Below are 24472 nucleotides of genomic sequence, written 5' to 3' on the forward strand. Positions count from 1 at the left end.
GGAAGGAAGGAAAGAAGGAAGGAAGAACAATTTATAATAACATCTAAAAATGAGCTGTTCTCAACAGCTTGTATTTTGGAACTAAGGCATTGGGAATCAAGATATTTTCAAAAGAGCACAAAGAAACATAAAATATGGTATATCAGATCAAAATAATTCATGTTAAATAGTAACTTGGTAAAGTATACCTGACTATTGAAAATAATGTTTCAGAATACATACCCCCCAAAAGCCTTAACATAGATACCAGATTTCATAAATGCACTTTCAAATGTTTACTTATTGTAGATTCATGCATTATACATAAACTTTCAGATAGAGGAATGAATATCTTTTTTTAAAAAGCAGATAGAAAGGAAGTAGTAACTCAAAGCTCCCTTAAAATATCTGCAAGAACTCTTCAATGTTCTCTTCATGGTTAAACAGCTGACTAAAGAAAGTCAAATTATAAGAACTAAGATGGTTATAGTTTTTGTCAGTATATAGCTGCACCAAGAAGCTGTGTCATCATCCTGAAGATACCTATTGATTCCAATTTATATTTCAATGGTTTACAAATTAATTTAAATAAAATAACAAATTAAATTAGGGCATGTTAAAGGTTTCTACAAGGAATAATGATAAAAATTTTAAATCTCTTCTAGTTAACATTTACGCAGTATAAACTCCTTACAGTTTTGATTTAACACATAAGCAATATTAATATTAAAAAATTACACACTAATTGTTTTTACAAGCTTTCCATAAATCTGAAACTACAAAAAAAATTTCTTAAACCTAATTTCCTCTGTGCTAGTCAATGTGCCAGTCAAGAAAAATAGGTTTTCAGGTTTCTCATGCTGGGACTAGTTACAATAATACATAGCAAGCTTTGAATGCTCTGCTGTAGCAATTAGTTTAAATGCTAAGACGAAGCACATTTCTAGAGAAAAAACTCAGTAAAGTTAACAAGCATTTTCTTACTAACCATTTTTAAAGATAAATTGCTAAACAATGCTCTACCTAACTATAATTCTACCCATTTATCTATGAGTCTAGATTCATTTTTATCTGGCCAACAAATTTAGCAATTTTTAGAAGCAGCAGCAAAACCAAACAAAACAGAATAAAAATGAAAAAAATCACTAATGAACCAGACCTTGTAAATATACCCCCCAAAAAAGTTTATGCCTTGCAACATAATTCATTTGCTTTAAATAGCCATTCAACCACACATAACAAATAAGATACTATTGAGGGAAAACAGCCCCAAGAGGGAAGTGCTGATGAAGGTATATGAACTGTTACCTCAAATCAAATTGTCAACCCCCGTGTCCCAAACAATAAGATGTCTACGTAAATCTAGTCTGCAATTAAATTTTTATGAATGAAATTAAAAATTAAATGCATATTTTAGTAGTAGACAATGTATTTAGTCTAATTTTTACCAGCCCCAAATTTTGGCACGTTAATTTTATGCCATCAAAGCTTATATGCTATATGAATTCCTTGTAATTGTGACAGAGTAAATCTTTCATTAATTATATGGCAATCTAATAGTTATCTGCTAAGTGCACTACAATACTACTACTACTAAGTTTATTAGTTAAAGAAGCATTTTTGCAGGAAAACACTCAAGGGGTTTGGGAAATAAACACCTTTTTTTCCTAATATATGTGAGCCTAAATAATACTCAAATATCTTAAAATTCTACCAGTTTCAGCTTTCACTACATTTTCTTCTTGAGCTCCACACTGACAAAGTAGCCTGTCCTTTAGTAAAGCCAGTTAGTATAACCGATCTAAATCTGTGCTGTCTATATTTAATACAAATAAAGATCATATGATCAACATTGTATCACTATTCAAGCTCTTCATGAAAGCCTCAAAATAAAAACTCCAAAGGAATTGAGCTACTTTATTTATTTAATATGTGATAGTTCTCAGGAAGCAATGTTCATATACTGAGTTTTCTGACTCCCTAACTTTAAAACTTCACAGATACAGTGCTGGATCAGGTAGACCAAATGTATAACTCCTTCTTACACATAACTAATTAAAGGTTGTCAGTGGGTATAGCTATAAAGCAGGCACAATTTAGTGACAACACTATCCAATCCAATGAATAATCAGGAAAAGCATTTTTCACATTATTTAGCCATTTAGAATTTGAACCAAATTGATAGCTCTATACTCTTAATTATATTTTTTATACTTTTACATCATATTGCTTGACAAGTATAGATTCTAATTTTTCAGTTCCACTAACTGTAAACAAGTTCCAACTTATTAATACTTACATTTCCCTTGACTTACTGCACTATCTGAGGATTGCTCTTCTTACAAAAAAGGAACTCTCACATACAAAAACAATCTTGGATTTCTCTCTTCTGAAAGGATATTCAAGTATTATAAGAACACAAATCTGTGAAAAAACTCATTAAGATTTTGATATTTTGTTTTGCTTTGCTAATTATGGAATAATAGATGAAAAAAGTTCACTAATCTTTTTCAAATTATTAGAACATTATACTAAGAAACAATGCAAATATGCTTATGATCTACACTTTAGCTTCAAGTATAGGTAGGACATAGCTACAGTTCTATCACTATCAGTAGGAGAAATGAGTAATCAGTCTTAAGCAACTGAAAAGAAAGATGGGAGGCATAAAAACATAATAAACCGACTTTGGCTTTTAAAAACCTAATGTTGACCCTGAAATGCCAAGATTCAACAGTAACAACAATAATAACATTACAGCAGCAAGCCATCACTTCACCACATTAACAAATTTCCCCCAACTCCCCACTCAATCTGTAGCATCTTTCTGCTTTTCAGGACTTCTGGTCACAGGTAGTTCAAGGCTCGCCCACTGCATAGGTTCAGCTTTTCTCATGACGATCTCAATCTTTGTTGCAGTCATAGTTACATAACTTCGCTTTACATCAATTACCTGTGATAATACCAAAGAGAAACTTCATTTAATTAGTCTCAGAAGAAAACACTATTCTTGCTATGCTAATATGTCCAAATTCAAATCACTACTGCCTTTTTCACATCATATTTACAACTTTTGCTAAAATATAATACCAAGGTATATTTTACTTTCCACTACAGCCTACTAAAACCGTTTGAATACAGTCATATTTTTCATAACAATTTGGTGAATTCACAATACTTACACCCCACAATTTCACATTTTGATGAAATTCCTTCTCTCTTTCAAATACAATGTGTACACTTAACTAGAAAAAGCACATAATGAAAATAGATTAATTCATCAAATTCATACTGAAGGTTTACACTGAGCACTTATTATAAGACATTCAAACAAATCAAACCATTTTAAGAAACTGCTAGCACTATACATTTTTATTGGAGAAAATTATTAACAAAAGAAAAAAATTGCTTTGAAATTTCATTTTTTGAGAACTAAGCACATTACTTGGCGATTTTTCTAAACTATATTACTATTTATAGAATGATTCAGGAAAAAGTATGATGCTGACATTTTCATTTAAAATATTTTAATGAAACCAATTAAATTTGTATAGGAAAATCGTTTTTAAATCTTGAAAAACACAATATTAACATAAAGAACAATGTGATAAAACTCTTTTTACTTAAATTCAGTATACTTACTAATGTACTATTTGCTTCTACTCGACTAAGTTCTGGAAGTGAATTTTTGGCATATATTGAAATGGTAACTTCACCTCCCGTCTGATGCCAGTCGTGTCTACATGGAACAACTTTTTTACCCTGTAATTTAAGAGAAACTTTTTAGCTTACAAGTACCAAATAATTCACTTCTTTTAAGAAGTTGGTTCACATAATTGAGAAAAAAAATTACCATGCACAATCTAAATATTTAAGTCATTTACGGCAAACAGCTAAAGTTCATACAAAAAATAAGCATATCATGATACAAAAAAATCTTAGTTTTATGATGTGAGAACATTATTCCATTTTTAAAAGTCTGATCATTTGTTTCTTTCTACTACTATTATTTAAAGATTTATTTTCCTCCTCTGTTAACATGTAGAAAAATGTGAGTTTTTGAAGCAATCTTTTTTTGCTATTACATAACTAATCAGTTAAGTCTCAGATGTGCTTAATAAAAAAGAACAGCCTGGTCACAAAATTCAGGAAACTGAGACACTACTATTTTAAAAAGCAATGTTTATATTTTGGGACAATGACACTAACTAAATTGAAATTATATATACTGTATTTTTGCTTTATCAGCTTAGATACTTCAGGTTTGTCATTACATACATTACTACAACATCCATAACTTAATATTATACAAAATTTTACTTTTCAACTTTTAAATCTCAGAGAAAATACCTTTATACGAATAATTTTTTAAAATTAAAAAAATTTTTTTATGGTTTATGAGTTATTCTAACTTAGATGGGTATATTTATGAAATCCAATCACATTATTGCAAAGCAACAACTGCAGAACATTCAAATGTTGAATAAATTTCAAAATTTGAAATTTTTAATTATAAGACATATATTTACACATACATATACACACACTTATACACTACAGAACTCACTAGTGTCAGTATAGCACAAAGCACTAACATATTTAAATTAGTATCTAATAATCAAAAACTTCCTAACAACAGATCTTGGTTTTCTACAGTTTAATGGCTTTTTGAGGAATTATTCGCACACTCAAGTTTATTTTAGAAAATTCATGCTTCTTTTCTCTTGATGGATTTCTCTGGAGACAATAGAGGTATTCAAAATAATTCCACCTAAGTCAGCAGTTCCCTTTCTTGGCCACTGGATGGAAGCTTTGCATGGCTGGTAAACAGTGATTAAAGTTTCAAGTGTACAAGAAAGGAAATGAGAAGGCCGCAAATTTAGCATACATTAAACACAGCATGCATAATACACATGAAAATATATAAATAAAAAAAGTAACGTTTAAAAACCAAAAAGTATGGGTCGTCCAGCACAGTGGCTCAATTAGCCTGTCCTCCACCACAAAGCACCAACATCACCTGTGGGCACCGGTTCATGTCCTGGCTGTTCAACTTCCCATCTAGCTCCCTGCTTTTGACTTGGTAAAGCGGTAGAGGATGGCCTAAGGTTTTAGGACCCGGAAACTGTACAGGAGAGCCAGAAGAAGCTGCTGGCTCTTGGCTTCAGATCAACCTAGCTCTGGCCGTTGGGCCCATCTGGGGAATCAACCAGCTTGTGGAAGATCTTTCTCTTTGTAAATCTGCCTTTCAATAAAATAAATCTTAAAAAAAGAGAAGGCATTAAAAGTTTGCGTAGTTGGGCTCGGCAGCGTGGCCTAGTGGCTGAGGCCCTTGCCTTGATCCCATATGGCCGCTGGTTCTAATCCCGGCAGCTCCACTTCCTCTCTCTCTCTCCTCCTCTCAGTATATCTGACTTTGTAATAAAAATGAAATAAATCTTTAAAAAAAAAAAAAAGTTTGGGTAGTTAATTCTAGTGAGACAAAGATGCTTCAGCTTTGGCAGGTTTCAACACTTCACAAAATTCTACACAGTTGAACTTAGCATAGATGGCTATTCTGCTCAAAAGGCAGAGCTCTGAGTGCTTGATTTAGGTTAATTTTACTTCATAGGCATGTCAAAGCTTTTCTTTTCAGGGAGAACAATTTTTAAGGCAATAAGAGAATAATCTCAAGCCTTTTAAGAATGACTTAGAGGAATACAATGATATATCATTCTGAAAAGCGTACTCACATCATCCTTTTTAGTCCACATGTGTTTTCCTGTTGTGCAGCCTTCTTGGGCTAAGAATGTATTAAAGTCAGAGGTTTTTCTTCTACAACAGCTCCAGTATTTCATCCTTGAAATTATAGACAGAATTCATAGATAAAACTTCACCATCAATTAAATAGAGAATTACAGTGATGAGCGATTTTCTTTTGAAAGCAAGCATATCATAATTTTAACTAAGTCACTAAACAGTTTAAAAATTGACATTTACCAGGAAGATTAATAATGTGAAGATAAGAATGATATTATACTAATTTCAGGATATTTAAAACAACACAAAAATCAAAAATTAGTATTTACTGATAGCAAACATTTGCTTCTTCATGAAGCAATCATCAAGTGGTATGACTGGAGAATTTTAATTCTCATCTTTTAAAAGCCCAGTAAGTGAGAACACCAAACAAATGAAAGATTAATGTCATATAACCCATGGTAGTCCATCTCCAAACAGGTAAAGTCAACTGTTCCTTGGGGGGAAAAAAAAAAAAAAACAAGAAAAACTCACTGGAAGCTAAAGGTGAATGTATAACTTCAGGTTTGAGTTCTGAACAATATGGAAACAGAGTAGAAGAATTTACAGCAGTATTGTGTGTTGATAAACTACCATATACTATGAGGGCTTACTTTTTAAGAAACCCTTCCAGAAAGCATTTTTATTAGTCATGCATGCAAAAGTTACCCTTCATGAAAAATAGGTACTCCAGAATGATATACACAGACTTCTTCCAGACTCTGTTGACCCTGGTATGTCTAAAAGAAAAAAAAAAAAGGAGGGGAAAAACATCACCTGCATGTCCCTCAATTACATCTTACATACAAGTATCTCTATCACTACTAACTCTGTGAACAGTGTAGAACACTCAGCAACAACTACCTGGAACACTCATAAATTCATCCCTGGCCACTTTAGAAAGCAATGATAAATTATTTCCTTTGGAATATGGTTAGCTTCCAGGTCCCTATGTGAAAAGCAAATAGAAAAGTAGGCAATAGAAAGTATTATGATACTTTCAGCATTTTGAGAACGAAGTTGCTTCCAAACATTCAGGGGTGTGGCTCTCATCTGTGTATTATCACTTAATAGGGAAATTTATTAACCAATTCTAGAAATTCTACAAAAAAATGTCAGCTGAAGATCTTTCAGTTGATTTATATATATATGTAATTTGATTTTATTTGGCTATATATAGTTGATTTTTACAAGGTTTGTAAGATCAAGATCCCACTGCTATTTTAAAGTGAAAATTCTGTTTGAACTTCTAAAATCTTATATGAAACATGAACAAAGCCAGTAATAAATTTTCTCTTTGTGCAACTTCAAGTAAGGCATACAAAATTATGTGTATTTATTTATTTAAGAGAGACAGATATTCCATTTGTTAGTTCATTCCTCCAAATAGCCACAACTGTGGAAGCAGGATCAAGCATGATGAAGACGCAACAACTCCAATTCTCTCATGGGTGGCCGAAACTCAACTGCTAGAGCTACATCCACTGCTTCCTAAAGGCATTAGCAAGAAGCTGGCTTGCAAGTGGAGTAGCCAAGGACTGGAACCAGCATTCCAATATGCAATGCAGGTGTACCAATTCAGTATGCCACAATGTCTGCAACAAAGCATTCATTTTTTATAAGTTCAAAATAAAAAGGTGCATATATTTTAAGATATTACATAAGCACATACCTCTTAAATTTACTAAAATTTGAACTTGGCTACCATTTCCCTCCGAACCTAATCTTCCCATCTTCCAAAGCAAAATTTTATTAGTTCTCTTCAATTCAGCTTTTCTTCTCCCTATGCTACAGGTAGTCTATCATAAAATTGAGTCAAGTTGATTTGAAAATATCTATCAGTTTAATTTGTTAACTTTCCCCATGAACTAGCACATTTTAGGCAATCAGACCGTATTAAAAGTTTTCTATTACATTTCTCAGTCTTTAACTTCTCTATTATCTAATTTCTATCATTATCTTCCTTACAATCCTTTAATTACATCTATATAGTAATAATTTCTAGGTGGTATACAACATAAATGTGCCTCTCTGTAAGAAAATATGCACGGCCGGGTCTCCCAAGGGTTAACTCCACAGCTTTGCTTGTTTCTAACGGGTAACAGGATGGGCAATCTTGGCCTAATACATTTAGCCCTTGGCTTGACTGCAAGTTCCATCTTCCCTGCTTCCCCTTTTTTAAGATGCCCTGGGGGGGGGGAGCTTAGGAGTTGCTTGAGCATTGGGAAAATACTGGGAGGAACTAGGCAGACTATAAAAGAGGCAGGCCAACTTTGAATAAATGGCATTCTCTTTACAAGAATGACCCACTGTGTGTTGTCTTTTTTGTAACCCTAGTCCCTCCGCTCAAATTGGGGTACGCGGCGACGTGGGCGTTGCCGACAAAAATGTTCATGGCATTGGAGTAAGAAAAATTTCTCAAACAGGACAGAAAAAGTACTGGTCACAAAGGAAAAGATGCACAAACTGGATCTCTCAAATTAAAGTGTCTCTGTTTGTCAAAGCCATTCGTGAAGACAATGAAAATGCATGTCTAGACAGTGGATCTATCAATGTATACAGAAGCTTCCTAAAAATCGGTAATAAAATGAAAAATCAGAGATAAAAATTTTGAACCTTTCACAGAAGAAGATATGTAACTGTTAATAAACCTACAAAAGGGTTACTTAACTTCCACATCAGAAAAGTGCAAATTAAGATTGTAACAAGACCACTTTTCACTCAACTAGAATGGCTAAAATATAAAAGAATGACACTGCAAAGTGTTATCAAAGTGCAGGTTAACTCTAACAACTATTATGTACAGCAATTTGCTTGTCAAGTCACAATCATTTTGGAAAACTGTCAGAATATTTGTGAAAGATGAATATATATGTCACTTCAAACAGTTCATGAAAAACAGAAAAAATAAATATTTCAGTGCAATAAAAAACGTAGTTTTCATATTGTAAACTGCACTTACAGATTTTCTGAAGGAGCTCCATATACATACTCTATGATCAGGCAACTTCACTACTAGTCATATATAAAATAATGGAAATGTGTATGAGTCCAAAAGTCAAGTGCAACATTGGTCACAGTACTGTTATAAAAATTCGTATTTATAAATATAACAGAATATAAACTATGTTACATTTAAACAATGCCATTATGTAACTGCTATGAAAAACAACAAAACCAAGACTACTTATAGGAAAGGTAAAGCAAGACAAACGCAACAGAACATGTGTCCTAAAATCCCTTTCACATTAAATTACAAAACATGCATATTTCATCTTTAAATCTATGGTTACCTTCAGAGACACAGTATACAACAACACTGGTTTTCTTTGTGAAAACATATTCTACATATTTTAATACTGTACTTTAATGAAAAAAAAAGTAAAAAATCTTTAAATTGCCACCATAGTAATACTGAGGTCTAATTTCCAAGCAAAATGAAGCCTTTCAGAATCTTTTACAAACTATTTGAGACAGACTGGCCCATGACGAAACCACACCTACAGGTTCCTTTTCCAGGCGTCCACGATGGCCAAGGCCAGGCAGACACAAAATCCCAGAACTCAATTTAGGCATTTGGCCGTAGCCCAAATTATTCAAGCCCTCACTCCTGCCTCAAAGTTCACATTAACAGGAAACTGGAGTCAGGAATCCTTAAATACTGAATCTAGACACTGAGATATGGGATGCTAGTACCTTAACAGACCAAACTCCTGCTCTACTTACATTGTTAAATACCAATTCCACACCAGCACATTTTGTACTATTCCTGTTAACTATTTTGTTGACTAGTACTATAACCATTATTAAGCATATCCTTTACCCTTTTGCTCACATTCAGAATGAAACTCATCTGATTTTTCTTTGCTCTTCTGGCACTATTTTACCATTTGCACAGTTTTCCATACTGCAAGAATTAATCATGCTTTTACTTAACTACTTCTTTCTGCCTCTCCATTTATATAATCTGCTCTTTAATGACCAAGATGATCCAACATTTAAGATGGAAAAACACAAACTTATTCTGACTTTCACTTTCTCAACTACTGGTGGCACAAACTCCCCAGGGCTTGAGCCCCAAGTTCCCTTCATATTCAATCCAATACCAATTTCTGTCAAATACTTTCAAACTGTATCATACATTCTACGTGTATTTGCCATACGCTGGGCACTGTTCAAAGGGTTCAAGATAAAACACAGAATAAAATGAACAAATTGCATCCTCATAAACTCAGGGAAAGTTAAATGGGACAGATCTTAGGCAAAATAAATGTAAGTCAGTAGGGGTGGGTATTGTACCCTAATAATCCCTTGAGACACCCACAGCCAATATTATTAGAGTGGCAATTCAAGTCCTGGATACTCCACTAACAAGCTGTCTTATTGCTATTGTGCCTAGGACACAGTAAACTACGGCCCAGCTACTTGGGTTCCTGTCATCCACACGGGCGACCTGGACAGAGTTCCTGACTTCTGGGGCTTCGGCCCAGCCAGGCTGTTGAAGGCATATGGGCAAGTGAACCAGTGAATGGAAGATCTCTCTTCATTCTTTCATATAAGTAAAGTTTATATATATGAAATGCACACATTCTCAATCCTAGAGGATGATAAGTACTATGAAGAAAAGAAACTGAGAAGAAATGTAGTAAGAGATGCAATTTTACATTCACTAAAGCAAGAAAAGGCCTCAATAACACGTCATTAAATCCCATATTTAACTACTTCTTAGCAAATTTCTATCTAATCTCGCTGGATGGTCTTCTAAAACAAAAGAAATCTGTTTCTGTTCAATTCTACTAGTGTTCTATTCATAATATATTTACAACCATATTTTCGCCATTCAAGAGCCAAATTTTTTTTTTAGATTTTTTTTTTTCATTTTCAATTATTTGAAAGGCAGAATGACAGAAAGAGGGAGCAAACGAGGAAGGGAGAATAAAATTCTTCCATTCACTGGTCCACTCCTCCAACGAACATCAACAGCCACAGACGATCCAGGCTAACGCCAAGAACAGGGACTCTACCTGGGTTTCCCATGAGGATGGCAAAGACTCAGTAGTCTGAGCTATCACCAGCCGCCAGCCAGGCACTTTAGCAGAACTGGAGGTTGGAAGCAGACACAGACGGAACTCTCATCCTCAAGCACTGCTATGGGCAGTAGACATCTTAAATGGAGGCTTCATCTGCTGGAACACAATGCCCACCAAAAACATCTTTATAAAATCCCCCCCTGAAATAGGTAATGACTTTTTATCGTAACTAGAAGAAAGCCTAATCCCTCAGCATGGATGATGCAGACCTCACAATCTTGCCTATCTCTTTTACTGGCTACTTTGTTTTGGTCTCCAGCATCTATTGCTCTGGTTATTCTTTGAAAATCCAAGCTCCCCCAATCAAGCTGCTCCTTCTACAGCATTTTTTATTTTAGGTTTACATAATCCAGGGTATTTTTCTCCCAAACTTATGTAACTTGTCTACTGTATTATTCAGATTTCAGATTCAGTCACCCACTCAAAAAGAACATCATTGAAAATCATACTTAAATAGCTACTAACCCAAACACCTATAGTTCATTACTGTTTTATCCTCTTCATAACTGAATTCATAATACTTAATTGCCCCAACAATGTGGAGCACATTATAAATGCTCATTCAATGACCAAATATTTATTCCCATATTTCTATCAGATCTGACACTCCTCAATTTGTGGTCATAATCCACAGCATACTGTCCAACAGATAAATATTCAAATGTTTGCTGTTAAAGACAAAAAAATCACTGAATTGTACTCACTTTCTTAAAATATAGAATTTTATTTGTAATACAAGTTTTGTAACATATACCTTTGAACAGCCTCCATTTTTACATGAGGTTCCTATCTTAATTTCATCGCCGTCTTCTTCTGAAACAAAGAAAAAATTTTAAAACTTAAAATGTAACTTCACTGCTACATCATTTTTAATGTTTCCAAAAAATTATTTTAAAAAAGGTATTATTATTTGGTTTTGCATGTATCCTTCAAGTAATATGAAGCATTTCTATTTTATAACTCTATGGTTTATCTAATACATTAACCTTGTAAAGGTGACTCATAAGAAGTGTTTTCTTTTAAAAGAATCTTGTGCCTCTGCTTCATTCTCCACCTGGCAGCATCAATGACAGCTGGGCCAGCTGATTCTAGCAGCCAGGTATTCCATCCTGGAATCCCATAGGGGCAGCAGGGTTCCTTTCCTAGGCACATTAGCAGAAAGGTAGAATAGAAACCGAGTGGCTTGGATGCAAACTGCCACTCCAGCATGGAATGCTGGAAAGGTAGCTGGCAACCTGACCCAATATACAATAATACCAGCTCCATGAAGACGTATTTTTACCGCCATGGTACCAAGTGTATGTCAAAGACTGAAGATTTTCAATGATCAAAGCAATTTACCTCACTGTTTAAAAATAGTAAACCACAAGGCACTGTTGTAGGGCAGCATGTTAAGTGACTGCTTATGAAGCCAGAATCCTGTAAGAGCAGGCTGCTCCACTTCTGATCCCAGCGCCCTGCTAATGCACCTGGGAAAGCACTGAAAGATGGCCACAGTGCTTGTGATCCTGACCCACATAACAGACTTACATGGAACTTCTGGCTTCAGCCTAGCCCAGCTGCAGCCACTGTGGACATTAGGAGTGAACTCGTACATTGAAGACCTCTTTCCTCTCTCTATATAACTCTGCCTCTCAAATACATCTTTAAGTGAACATAAATAATAAGCCACAGGAGAAAATATTTACAATGAAAGGTTGCCACTTTTAATAAAAACATAAGGAAATAAACCAATATTCCTTCTGTGGTATTAATTGACATTTTGAAAACATTTTAAATAAACTTCTACTGTAAAATATTTTACATAGGTAACTTACTACAACATATTTAAAATAAGTAAACTCATGCTAACTGTTCTTAATGACTATTCCATTAGTCAGGAAAAAGTTACTATGAACAAAAAACAAAAACAAAAACAAAAAAGAAAAAAAGAAAAAAAAATCTTACCTTTCTTCTCTTCCTCATTTCCTGATGATAATTTAAGCTTATCAAGTGCTTGTTTTAAGGAGGCAGATATTTTTAATTCCAAATTTGTCATTGGTTCATCTGGGCTGGAGAAGTTTTAAATTTCCATTATCATAATGCACCAAAACACTTCTTTTTATTTGAAATTAATCATTTTAAAGCCTTTTCAGAAGATGTCACACGCATTGTGAATCAAGTTACTTCCATGAAAGAGTATCTTAGAAAAATGGTTATAATGTATTTACATCCCTGAACGAAAAAATGTCTTCATAATGAAACCAGAGCATTCAGTTACTCATCAGGATAGTTAAAAGGAAGAAAGACAAGCAAAACATATGTCAGCATACAGAACAATGTAGAGCTCCCATACTCTTACAGCTCGTGTGCCTATACCCATAACGGTACAAAACGAAAATGCCTTACTGTCCACATGCCCTCAAGTTTAGCAGGAACAAAAACTGAAGGTTTAGCTAAAATACAAATCAAACAGTTCAAAACTTAGCGGCCTCAACAGAAATACCATGCAAAATCATAAAAACTCAAACTGATACTATTTATGTGTGACAGAAAAACAAAGCTGAATAAAGTATACCTTGGTCTTTTTATTGCTTCCACTGGTTTAGGGGCTTGAATGATGTGCTCTTGAAATCTGGGTTTCAATTCAGATAGTTCTTTCTTCTCTGTAGTCTTGACTTCAGGCTTGACTGGCTCAGGTGGCTTCTCATTATTATGCCTACCTTTTGTGCAGCCCTGTTAGTTAAAGGCATTTATTAGGAGTTATCCTGTCATCTATTTTAGATGCCATGATATAAACTCTTTCATTACATCAGTTTATTTTGAGAAAGTAAAAACTCCAAATTGTCTTTATTCGCAAACAAATTCTTACCTCTGAGTAAAACACTTTCAAAAAAAGTTAACCATAAACTTTTTGTTAAGAGAAAATGAATTCAGGAGGACTTTACAAAGAATATTCCATAAATTATTTACATACGAACATTTTCTAAGCAAAAGACTTTAATTTGAGCACTAGTTCTATTTATTAGCTATATGATCCTGAACAAGGCAATTGTTTTAAAGCTCAGTTTAACGCTGTTCCCAACCTGATTCCTTCCTAATATTCTTCAAAGCATTAAATACCAGAAGAAAACTAAGAAAGGGGAGACCAGTATCCTGGCAGAGTGTAAAGTTGCCAGCCCAGGGCTGGTGTGGCGATGCAGAATGCTCATCCTGCCTCTGTAAGCACCAGCATTCCATACAGGCACCAGTTTGTATACTGGTTGCTCCGCTTCAGATCTAGTTCTCTGCTTATGCCCTGGGAAAACAGAAGATGACTCAAGGCCTTTGGGCTCTACCCTCACACAGAAGCAGGGAAGACGCTCCTGGTTCTCACCTTCAAGATCAGCTCAGCTCTGGCTGTTGAGGCCATCTGGTGAGTAATTCAGCAGATGGAATACTGTTTTCCAATTTATAAAAAATTGCCATCTGAGATGCCAATATCCCATATGGCTGCTCATTTGAGTCTGGCTACTCCATTTCTGACCTGGCTCCAGGCTAATGTGCTTGGGAAACGGTGGAAGACGGCCCAAGCACTTTGGCCCCTGCTACACACATGGACACTCGGAGGAAGCTCCTGGTTTCAGCTTGGCTCCCTTCTGCATGTGTGACCATATGGGGAGTAAGCCATAGATCAACAATCTTTTTCTTTCTCTTTTTAACTCTTTAAAAATAAATAAATCTTAGGGGGAAAAAAACCTAAAATAACAAATGAGGCATTAATATCTTAAAACCTTTATCTCTAAAAGCAGGCTTCTTTTAAAAATATATTTACAGGATTTGCAGATGAAATGAACTCCATCTAAAAAGTAAGTTGCTGATAGTTGACAGGAAAAATCAATAGATACCAGATATCAGAACTCCCTAATCTGGAGATTTCTGCAATATGCATTTATAGAGAGGTACTCAAGAAAAAGTAGTACTTACTACAATGCTTAAGAAATCAGAAAAATCAGTTGTTCTTCTCTTACAGCAAGACCAACCCTATAAAACAAAAGAGGAAAAAACCCGTAACATTGTATTGGTAAGAGAAAGGAAATGAAGGTAAAGGTGCTTTACTTTACCAAAGAAATTCAACAATCAACACTATTTTCAGAACACAGTTAACATGACAGCCAAAGCATTAGGCCTTTGGAGGTGAAATGATCTTTTCAGTGAGAAGTGCAAAACAGAAATCACAGCATCTGATTTTTAAAAATAAAATATCAAGTACTTCAATAAAAAATTATTTTAACTGAACACGTCTAGCTCCAAATGTTCCACTGAGAATAGTGACACACAAAACACAGCATTTTAGAGACGTAAGCAGCTGTTAAATTTGAATGAGGCACAAACTTGGCACATTTCAAACTTGGCCTTCTTGTTTCTTGATATGCTGCATAAAAATTTGGTAGTGATTTTTTCACATCTACCTTCAAGTTTGTATTTTTAAGCAAACCTTTAAATATCCCATAATTCAAAATTTCCCTTATTTTATAATTTAAGCTCTCTATATTTTAACACTGATTAATATCAACTTTGAACACAGGCTTCCAAACAGCACTGATAACATAGTCATCAGAAAATTCCATATGACTAAAATCTTTACTTTCTTAATTGTATACACAGAATTATCAAAGATAATAACATAAAAGTAAGACATATAAACACACAGGTGAGCAGTTCCCAAATACCAATCCATTCTATGCTGGTGTACAGTAAAAAAGAGAGAAAAAGAAGGATAAATCGAAGTATGTGAGCATAAGGTTAACTCTCCTTGAGGACTGTCCTTTTCTCTGAACATGTCCTCTTCTAATACAAAAAAAACGCTCTTTCAAAATTAGCATATTTAGCTAATTGATTCAGAGTCAAATAAGAGGCTAGTGACCTTATGCTGATGTACATACTTTCTCTGAAATGTACTGGGCTACGAAATGTAATAGTCCAGGAAAGTCTACATACTCAAGAAACGTACTTAGAGACAATAAAATGAAGTTACTAAGATTCAGGGTGATAAACAGTAAGATAGCAAAAAAAAAAGTCTTGGATGAAATATTTAGAAAGTCAGTGATATCCAAGTTGACAGGTGGACTATTTTTGGAATAAGAATTAGTTCACTTTGGAAACTGGCTTGAGGTTTCCAACAAGACACATACATGGAAAACACACTGTAACAGTCATTGCCACAGAGGTGAAATTTCAAGAAATAACTGAATGAACTCAATGAGACAAATCAAGAACCCAATTTCTGAGAACTACGTGATCTAATGAGAGAAGAAAATAAGGGAAAGAGGAATTAGCAATAAGAAAAATATCCAGAATAAATGATAGTTTAGGAAAGCCACAATTTCCAGAAGAAAAAAAAAAATAAACATTCTGATGGGACTCAAAGCTTCAAACCCATCAAGGCAGGGAAAAAGATTAAAAAATAAGGGGAGGAGCCAAGCAGCACCCTGCCCTACTGAATGTTCTGTATTCCATAAACTTGTCAGCTGTTACACAACTTTGTTTAGCCTTGTTTGTACAAGAGTGAAATACCAAAAGTCCAACCACCCTCTGAAAGATATAATTAGAAACTCAAAGGGCATTATAATATGTAAACATGTAAGACTATCTTTGCTCCTGAGAACAATAGTGGTAGTACACACCTAAGAGCAAGACAGCCTGACTGTAACATTTTTTTTTTTTTGGAGGCATACAAAAGAAACCCCTTAAATATACCACAGCATCATGAATCTTAAAGAGACCATTATTACAACCCTGGCTAAACAACATTCTATTATTTTTCTAATTCTCCAGAACATCAAGGAAATACAGGTAGAAATCCTGGAACATCTCTTATCAGTAAAATTAATATTACATGTCTGACCCAGAACACCACTGTGAAATATTTACAATAATCTAAAATTCATAGCTGCTCTTAGGAGCCAGAGGTGGCAGAAAAAATTGAGAAACAATGTAACTGCTCTACTTCCCTTCCAAATTAGGAAAGTGAAGAAAGGGATGCAGAAAATGACATAAGTTTACCTGGAAAACAAGAGCATTATCTATTGCCTTCTTTTGCTTACCATATCCTATACTTAGCATGCCATGATACATTTAAGTATCAGAATGTTAAACTTGTAACTTGTATTGGGGGATACTATTGTAGCAACATTGGGAAAAGTGGCAGTTGGGAACTGGGGAGGTAAGGGAAGTGGGGGGGATGAACCCTTAGACCTACAAAATTGTGTTGTGGAAAACTATTTAAAAAGTCACAAAAAAGAAATATTTAACATTATATCTCTAGATGTGACATACAGATACAATGAAACTAAAAATACACCTAGATCCTACCTTTAGCGCATCATGAAAGACTGGAACACCTGGGTGGTATGTGCAGGCATCTGGTTCAAAAAACAGAGAAGAAAAAATAAACATTAAAATAACAGCTACAAATTCCTTTTTGTTTTTTTTTAAGGATTTAATCATTTCACCTGAAAGGCAGAATTACTCAGAGATCCCTTCTGTCTGCTGGTTAACTTTGTAAATGGTTTCTGTGTCAGCGCTGTGAGCCAAGAGCTTCTCCCACATCTTCCACATAGGTGCAGGGACCCAAGGACTTGGGCCATCCTCCACTGCCTTCCCGCGTCTTTAGCAGGGAGCTGGGTCAGAAGTGGAGCACCTGGGACAAGAACTGGACCAACATGGGATGCTGGTGTCCCAAAGCAAAGGTTTAACTTGCTACACTACCGAATGAGCCAGCACCATTCACAGGTTAATCTCTAGGTACAGATCTCATTAGGAGAGGTTAAAGCTACATAGTGTATTTACAGGTTATCACTGAAGTCATCCTGTACTTCTGTCCTCCCTGTGGAACTACACTATCATTCGTAAGGAAAAAAACATGTATTAAAATTTACAAGGTGGGTTCGGAACCTTGGGGATTGGGGGCGGCTGGCAGCCCCCACGGGGGTGGCAGCCCTGGGGGGCGACCAGGCCGGATTCGAGAATGGGGACTCAGCAGGCCAAGACCACTGCCATAAGGCAGTGACTGAGTCCCTGGCTTTTTCCAGGCCCAAGAACAACCTTCCCTCTGGCCCTACAGGCTACTTCAAGAGATGGAGTGTGGTGGACTAAGCTAGGTGTGACCGGGGAGCCTGCCATTGATCACAGATTGGAGAACCGACGGCAGTCTGCACTAGTCAGGGCAGTGGCTCTCCAGTGTGCATCCTGAGTAGGGTATGGGGTGGGCCGGACTGCAACGTTCACTAGCTCAAGCAAGGCCAAGGGGAAGGCTGGACTGCTCCAGGCACTGGCCTAAAGCCCAGTGGCATGTAGGAGAACTGGGTCTGGGAGGGGATCAGGGGGAAGAACTTGGGAAGCTCCCCTGGCGAGTTATAGCTCCCACTGGTAAACAGGTGGTCCGGACCTGGGGGTCGGACAGGCTGGGCAAAGTTGCACCAACGGCTCGTCAACGTATGAAAAGGTGATGGAACTGGATGTACTGGGCAGGACTGAGCAAACCTTAGCCCACAAGTAAGATTGGAAACCAGATGGAGCACAGGACATGCCCAGCTAGGTTTTTGCACCAACTGGTCTGCTTGAGCCACGGATGCTGAGCCACAGTGTCTAAGGCAGGGGTCGCGACAGGTGAGGGGCTATGCCAAGTTGAGTCTGAGCAACCACTGGCATGCGTGCAATCTATGGCAGGGAACAGGCCCGGTTGGGGGGCTAAAGGGATACCCTAGCTGGGTGGAGGTTCCCACCAAGGGGCGCGTGGCCTGGAATGGGGCTGCGTTCTGGTCAGGATACAGTTGTAGTCTCCCTTGGCACAAGTGTGGACCGGGACAAGACACACCAGGCCGGACCAGACTGCACCACCTTCTGGTGTCATGGAGAACCAGGGTAGATGTGGGACGGACTAGGCCAGATCTCAACCCCAACTGAGCCATATATGAGCTATATGTGGGTATCGATAAGCCGTGGCTGGGCTGAAACATCCAACAGCAAGAACCAGAATGGGTTGAAGGCCAGTAAGGAAAAGCCACTGTTCCTGCTAGGACAGGATGTGAACCAAGTAGTGCTGGCTCAGGGACCCATTGGTATGCGCGAAATCTAGCACTTGGAGGGGTTCTGATGGAGCAGCCTTTTCAACTCCTCTGGCAGGACACAGGCCCTGCAGGTAAGCGCAAGAAGCATGACAGGAAAAAGCCAAGAGGTCATGGAAAGTGTCCAACTGGCATACATTTGGCATGGGTCAGGGGCAGACCAGGCTGAATCAGTTCACATAATCCACTGGCAAATCCGAACACCAGAACAGAGTGTGGGTCGAGCCAGGTTTGGTTGTGACAAAAGCAGTATACAACACAGAATGCCAAGGTGAGGTCGCCTGTGCCAGATGTGACTGCAGCAAACAACCAGCACATGTGAGAGCCAGGAAGGGAGGAGGCACAGCCAGCAGGGGAATAAGACGTGGTTCCCTTGTTGAACAGTTACTCCCACTGGAGAGTATGAGCTGGGATGGGGGTAGACCAGACTAAGCAGGGCTACAACACCTGTGCACCTCATGTGGACTAGATCAGGGAAAAGCCAGGCTGGGCTGATTATTCCTACTGGTGCAATCTACAATTAGAGTGGGTGAAGGTTGTTGGGGCTTAGCCACAGCATTAGCTGGCAGAGGCTGGCACTGGGGGCTAGTTCTGTCAAGTTAAACCACAGAACCACCTGGAGAGTGCATAATCTGGGAGTGGGAGTGGCCTGGGAGTGAAATAGTGGGTTCCTCCTTCTTGGGTTACCACCCCCCACGGGAGGGCACAAAAACTAGGACAGGGGCTGGGGTGGCAAGACAGACACCCAACAACATCCATGAAGCCTAGAGAGTTGAGCTGGTTAGATGGAACAAGGTTTTAATATCCTTTGACATGTACGAGAGCAAAAGGGGATGTGAGACAGACTGGACTAGTCTGCCACACATACTGGCAAACCAGGGCAGGGGGCAGGCCTGGTTGAGGTTCTGGTGGGTCGCTCCAGCTGGGCTGCAGCCCCCACTGGTTTATGCGAGTGCCGAGTGTGTGCTGGGCAGAATCAGGCTAGACTGCAAACACCCATTGGTTCCAGTGGAAGACAGGGATGGAAACAGAACCAACTCAGCAACTGCAACCACCAGCTGATCCGGGTGATGGACTGTGCCGGGCCCGGTTCTTGCCAGTACATATAAGAATCTGGTCTGAGAACACCTCAGACAAAGTTTCTTTGGAGATCCCCTCAATCAAGTTTTCGGACTCAGAACGCCAACCATGAAATGACAGAGGACAGAACAAGTCAATCAACCACCTCAGCTATATGTTGGCAATGACAATACTGGGTAAATGGAGACTGTATGATGGCCTATGTCAATCAGTGGATTCTCCAACAACCGCACCGTGCTTGGAGTGGTGAGATTGGCAGCAATTCAGAACTGCTGAACTATCAAAACACCCCTGCTGGCTCTACCTTCAGACCAGAGACGGTCTCCCCAAGAAACTGATGCTGGACAATAAGATGCTGGACTTTATGCCTGGTAGATGCTTGCAATGAAAGAATATCAACCTAATTTGAACTGTGGTAATGCAGCAAGGTGGAGGAATCCACCATGGGGGGGCGAGGGAGGAAATCCCAGTGCCTATAAAACTGTGTCACATAATGCAATGTAATCAATAAAAAAAAAATTACAAAGTGGGCATTTTATTTTGAAAAATTAAACAAAAACAGTTATTCCCCACTACGTATCATGAGCTTAGAAGAAAAAGGTCAGCTCTTTTTTTCTGGACTCTTCTTACAAGGTTACCTCACTACATGGTTCCGATTTGTTTTCAACTGTCTACAGCTTCTGAGTCCTGGCACTACCTTAAAGTGACTAGTTCCTAGTACCCAGAGGGACTTTTCTATAGCATTCTAATAACTAGTATGCTTCCTTTAGTAACCATTTGTTACACAGTGTTTAGTCAATACTCTTAAGTGCTGAGTGTTTTCCTGCTACAGTAACTAAAAACATAGATTAAGAAGAGCCTCTTTAATAGCTGAGTGGGATTAAATGCTAACAAAGTTGTAAATAAATTGTGTAAGAACACAATAAAGCCCAGAGCAGAGATAGAGAACAGATACAGTATTTCCAAACTGCAGACGTAATATACAGTCAGAAACATAAAATAAGGGGCCAGTGTTGTGGCTTAACAGGCTAATCCTCCAACTCCAAGCAATAGGATCCTATATGGGTGCTGCTTCATGTCCTGGCTGGGCTGCTTTACTTCTCATTCATCGCCCTGCTTATGACTTGAAAAAGCAGTAGAAGATGGTCCAAAGCCTTGAGACCCTGCCTCTGTGAGCAAGACCCAGAAGTTGTTCCTGGCTCCTGATGAACTCAGATCTGTTGCTAAGGCCATTTGGGGAGTGAACCAGCAGACAGAAGATCTTTCTGTATCTCCTTGTCTTTATAGAACTACATTTCCAATAAAAATAAAATCTTAAGAGAAGCATAAAATGTATAATGTCAGTTTAGGTAACTTCTTGCATTTTATAAAGCTTTTCCCTAACCAGGCCCACTGTTTACTATTATTGCCTACTCTCTGTATATTCATTTTATTCAGTCATCCAGCCAGTTTACTACAAGTCTCTAAAAATACCCTCATTTTGGTAAAGAATAAACTTGCAGCAACCTTCGAAGAGTCCTCTGCTGCATCTGGTATTGTTTACCAATATTCCTTAAGACTGTTACTTCCTAAGTTCTCCTGGCTGCACTCATCTTTCCTAGGCTCTTCGTCATTTAACACATTGGCACAATGCTTCCCACAAAACGCTCCATCTACCTTGAATTTTGGGCAGGTTCCCAATTCCTTGAACAAACGCGTCACACAACCAAGCATCAATCTTCCCTTACATCTGATATTAAGTGAGATTATGTACAGGTATAAATGCAGTAAATTTTTGCATAGGTTATCACCATCAGAGTGCCTTAAAGTTCTCATTTATTGATATTAGAATCCACTGAATCTTCAATTTCAGTTAGTAAGGTTGAGTACTAACAGTTATTTCAATTTAGTAGCTAACTGGACACACCAGATTTACGTTTTCTTTTATAGTTCCTTAAAATCTTGCATCAGTGATTTTATTACTTTTGAAGATCTCACCAATTCACAAATACTTAAAATTATCTCAGAGGTGAAAGGGACTCAACAAAGCAGTCGATACTTAATTGCAGGACTCCGAGGTCACACTCATGAAGAACTGCGCATTTCTTCCAGGCAGGCCTGAGGTTGCCAGCTTTAGGGGGCCGCTGTGAGGTTGGCAGGAGACTAGAAAGTGACACAATTAAGCTCCTGGTCTACCACGGATAAGCAACAAACACTGGCAAGAGTTGAAAAACTGGCCTCATTTCTCACCATAGGAAATCACCCCTCTGAAAACCAATCAACATTTGAATTCACTGCTGCTTTCCCCCGAGGTTCACACAGCAGGCTTTCACTTGGCGTCCTTAACTGTACTTACCTGTGTCAAAGGACACTTGCTCACCTGGAGAAGACCTCACTGTACTAAGATGAGGACGCCACCGCAACAACAGGTAACAAAATCAAAGATAAAAGGGCTGGAGGCATCCAAACTGTTTAAAGATACACAGTAACTTGTTTCCCTGCCCAAGAAACCCTGGCTCAGAAACAAAGTACCTTTTCTAACAACAAGGTTCACTGCTCTCCACAAACTTCTCTAAGGAAACAACTTAGAAGCTCGGTTCACCTGCGGCCCCTTCCTCCTGGCCTCTGCGCACCGCACAGGTAATCAAGCCTACTACCTTCTGGGGCACCGCAAAGCGAGCTTGGGGCATATCTCGTCAGCTTCTGCTTCCCCCCGGAGACTTAGGGGACTGGGGCCAAGGGTTTCCTTCCAAATCTCAGAAGAATAAGGGAATGGGGACGGGGGTGGGAGGAGGGTCGGAACCACGTGGGTCCAGGGGAAGCAGAGAGGCGGCCCAGCCAAAGGAGGCCCGGGAGGCAGGGGTGCTGAGCCGGGGCACCTGCGGGACCCCAGGAGTCCTAAAGCCCATACGCGGCCTCCTTCGCAGGGAGGAGGTGGCAGGTAGAGGGGCGCCTGCCGACGGTTTCCCTTACCATCGGAATTGGTCTCGGGATCGAAGCGCTGGCCGCAGCCGCGGTTGTAGCACAGCAAGGCCATAATCCTTTCTCAGCGCTGCAGGCGAAACCCAAACGCCCGGAACTGCAAGGGAGTGCGTCTGCAACCCTCAGGTCAGCAGAACCGGCTCCACGACTAGGGCGGCTGCCGGCTTCCGGAAACGGCCGGTTCCGCTTCAGGAACCTTCGCGAATTTTCCGGTCGCGCAGGCGCAGAAGAGATGGGAAGAGGCGGAGAAGGAGGAGGAAGTGGCTAGAGGCCGGCGTTTACAGGGCGGGCCATGGGGTCAGGCTCTGGCTGCTGGCCGCGCGTTGGGAGACGGCGCCCTGACGTTTGTAGGTGAGGCACTTGAGCGGAAAGTAGAGGTACTGACCGACCGCCGTTCCCGGCTGCACTAAGCAAGCTCCTCTGGGCTTGAGTGTCTCGCTAGCCAAGTGGCTGCGTGCCCCGTGTTCGCCCGCGGCCCTGCATCCTTCTTTCTCCTCAGGAGCCTTTTAAAGTCCCCGTGTCCCTAGCGGCACTGGAGAAAGTTAAGAAGCGGGTTGTTTCCACTTCTTTGCGCGGAACGCAGAGCCTTAGTGCCTGAGAGGAGGCTAGGTGGCCGAGTCTCTCCCTGTGTTCTGCTTGGTTGAGCCGAGAGGCGATTCGAGCTTACCGAACAATTTCCATAACTGAACAGTCGTAGTTAAATCACAAAACACCGCTCTGGATATAGTAGGGCCTTGGCTATCGGACTAGGGAAGAATATTTTGGGTTACATATGGCTCTATTCGCCCTAAAAGCCTGGATTAGTAGTTAGTAGTTCATGTTAACGTCTCTTAAACCAACTTGTTGGTACTCATTTCCCATCCAGGGACGTCCGGTAAAAAATTGCGTACGGTGCAGCAAAACAAACGGAGTAGGGGCAAGTAATGAATGACTGAAGCCTCCTTAATCAGTGTGGGAGACTCAGCTGGCATTCCTGGTTGTCCTTGTCTTTGGCCTCACTTATGCTAGCTCTCTGCGTTGTTCTGTTTTTCAAATAAATGAAAATAAGTAAATAGGCATTAAAAAATCAACAATTCCACCACCCAGCAGTAAATGTTGGATTGTTAAAATAACTTTTTTGGCTAATTTTCAGTGCTTCCTTCAGCTTGTACTCATGTTTACATAGATACAAATGTTTAGAAAGGAAAAATGGAGCCACAATGTTTACAAGACAATCTTTTCCAAATACTTTAATGAACAAGTGACTGTTATGTTTACCTATATATATGTATAAAATAATAAGTCTGTAGGATCACTTCATTCCCTTCCCATCTCCACTTGTAGCTCCTTTTCCACACAGGTGTCAGCTAACACCAAATGTTTGAGAAATTTTCCTGCAGTTGCATGTACAACATAAACCTGAAATCCAGCATCCCTTCCTGCCCTGGATACATACATATCAAAAGGTGCTTTGACCATTTCACTAACTAGTTAAAATACATGAAAACTGTTAGATGA

At 38.6% G+C, this 24472-nt stretch overlaps 1 protein-coding gene and 1 long non-coding RNA gene across 3 annotated transcripts in view; one reads left to right on the forward strand and one right to left on the reverse strand.

Annotated features, from left to right (window-relative positions):
- Positions 1-1871: 1871 nt before the first annotated feature.
- CHORDC1 (cysteine and histidine rich domain containing 1) lies at positions 1872-23280 on the reverse strand. 2 transcript variants are annotated; one of them, XM_004585180.3, is made up of 11 exons: positions 22967-23280; positions 17181-17230; positions 14793-14849; positions 13405-13562; positions 12795-12898; positions 11602-11660; positions 6427-6497; positions 5712-5817; positions 3622-3741; positions 3162-3224; positions 1872-2932 (listed from the first exon to the last, which is right to left on the reverse strand). In XM_004585180.3, the coding sequence occupies exons 1-11, from the start codon at positions 23028-23030 to the stop codon at positions 2789-2791; spliced, it is 996 nt and encodes a 331-aa protein (XP_004585237.2). In that variant the 5' UTR covers positions 23031-23280; the 3' UTR covers positions 1872-2788. The 2 variants fall into 2 exon arrangements, with proteins under 2 accessions (XP_004585237.2, XP_058519703.1); XM_058663720.1 differs by having other exon boundaries at positions 11602-11657; positions 22967-23175.
- Positions 23252-24472, forward strand: part of LOC131480217 (uncharacterized) — a 262851-nt gene continuing 261630 nt past the window's right edge. Inside the window, exon 1 of the long non-coding RNA XR_009245343.1 lies at positions 23252-23326. This is a non-coding gene — a long non-coding RNA (uncharacterized LOC131480217). The remainder of the gene's footprint in view (positions 23327-24472) is intronic.

This window comes from Ochotona princeps, chromosome 4, assembly GCF_030435755.1.
Source record: "Ochotona princeps isolate mOchPri1 chromosome 4, mOchPri1.hap1, whole genome shotgun sequence".
NCBI classification, from domain to species: domain Eukaryota; kingdom Metazoa; phylum Chordata; class Mammalia; order Lagomorpha; family Ochotonidae; genus Ochotona; species Ochotona princeps.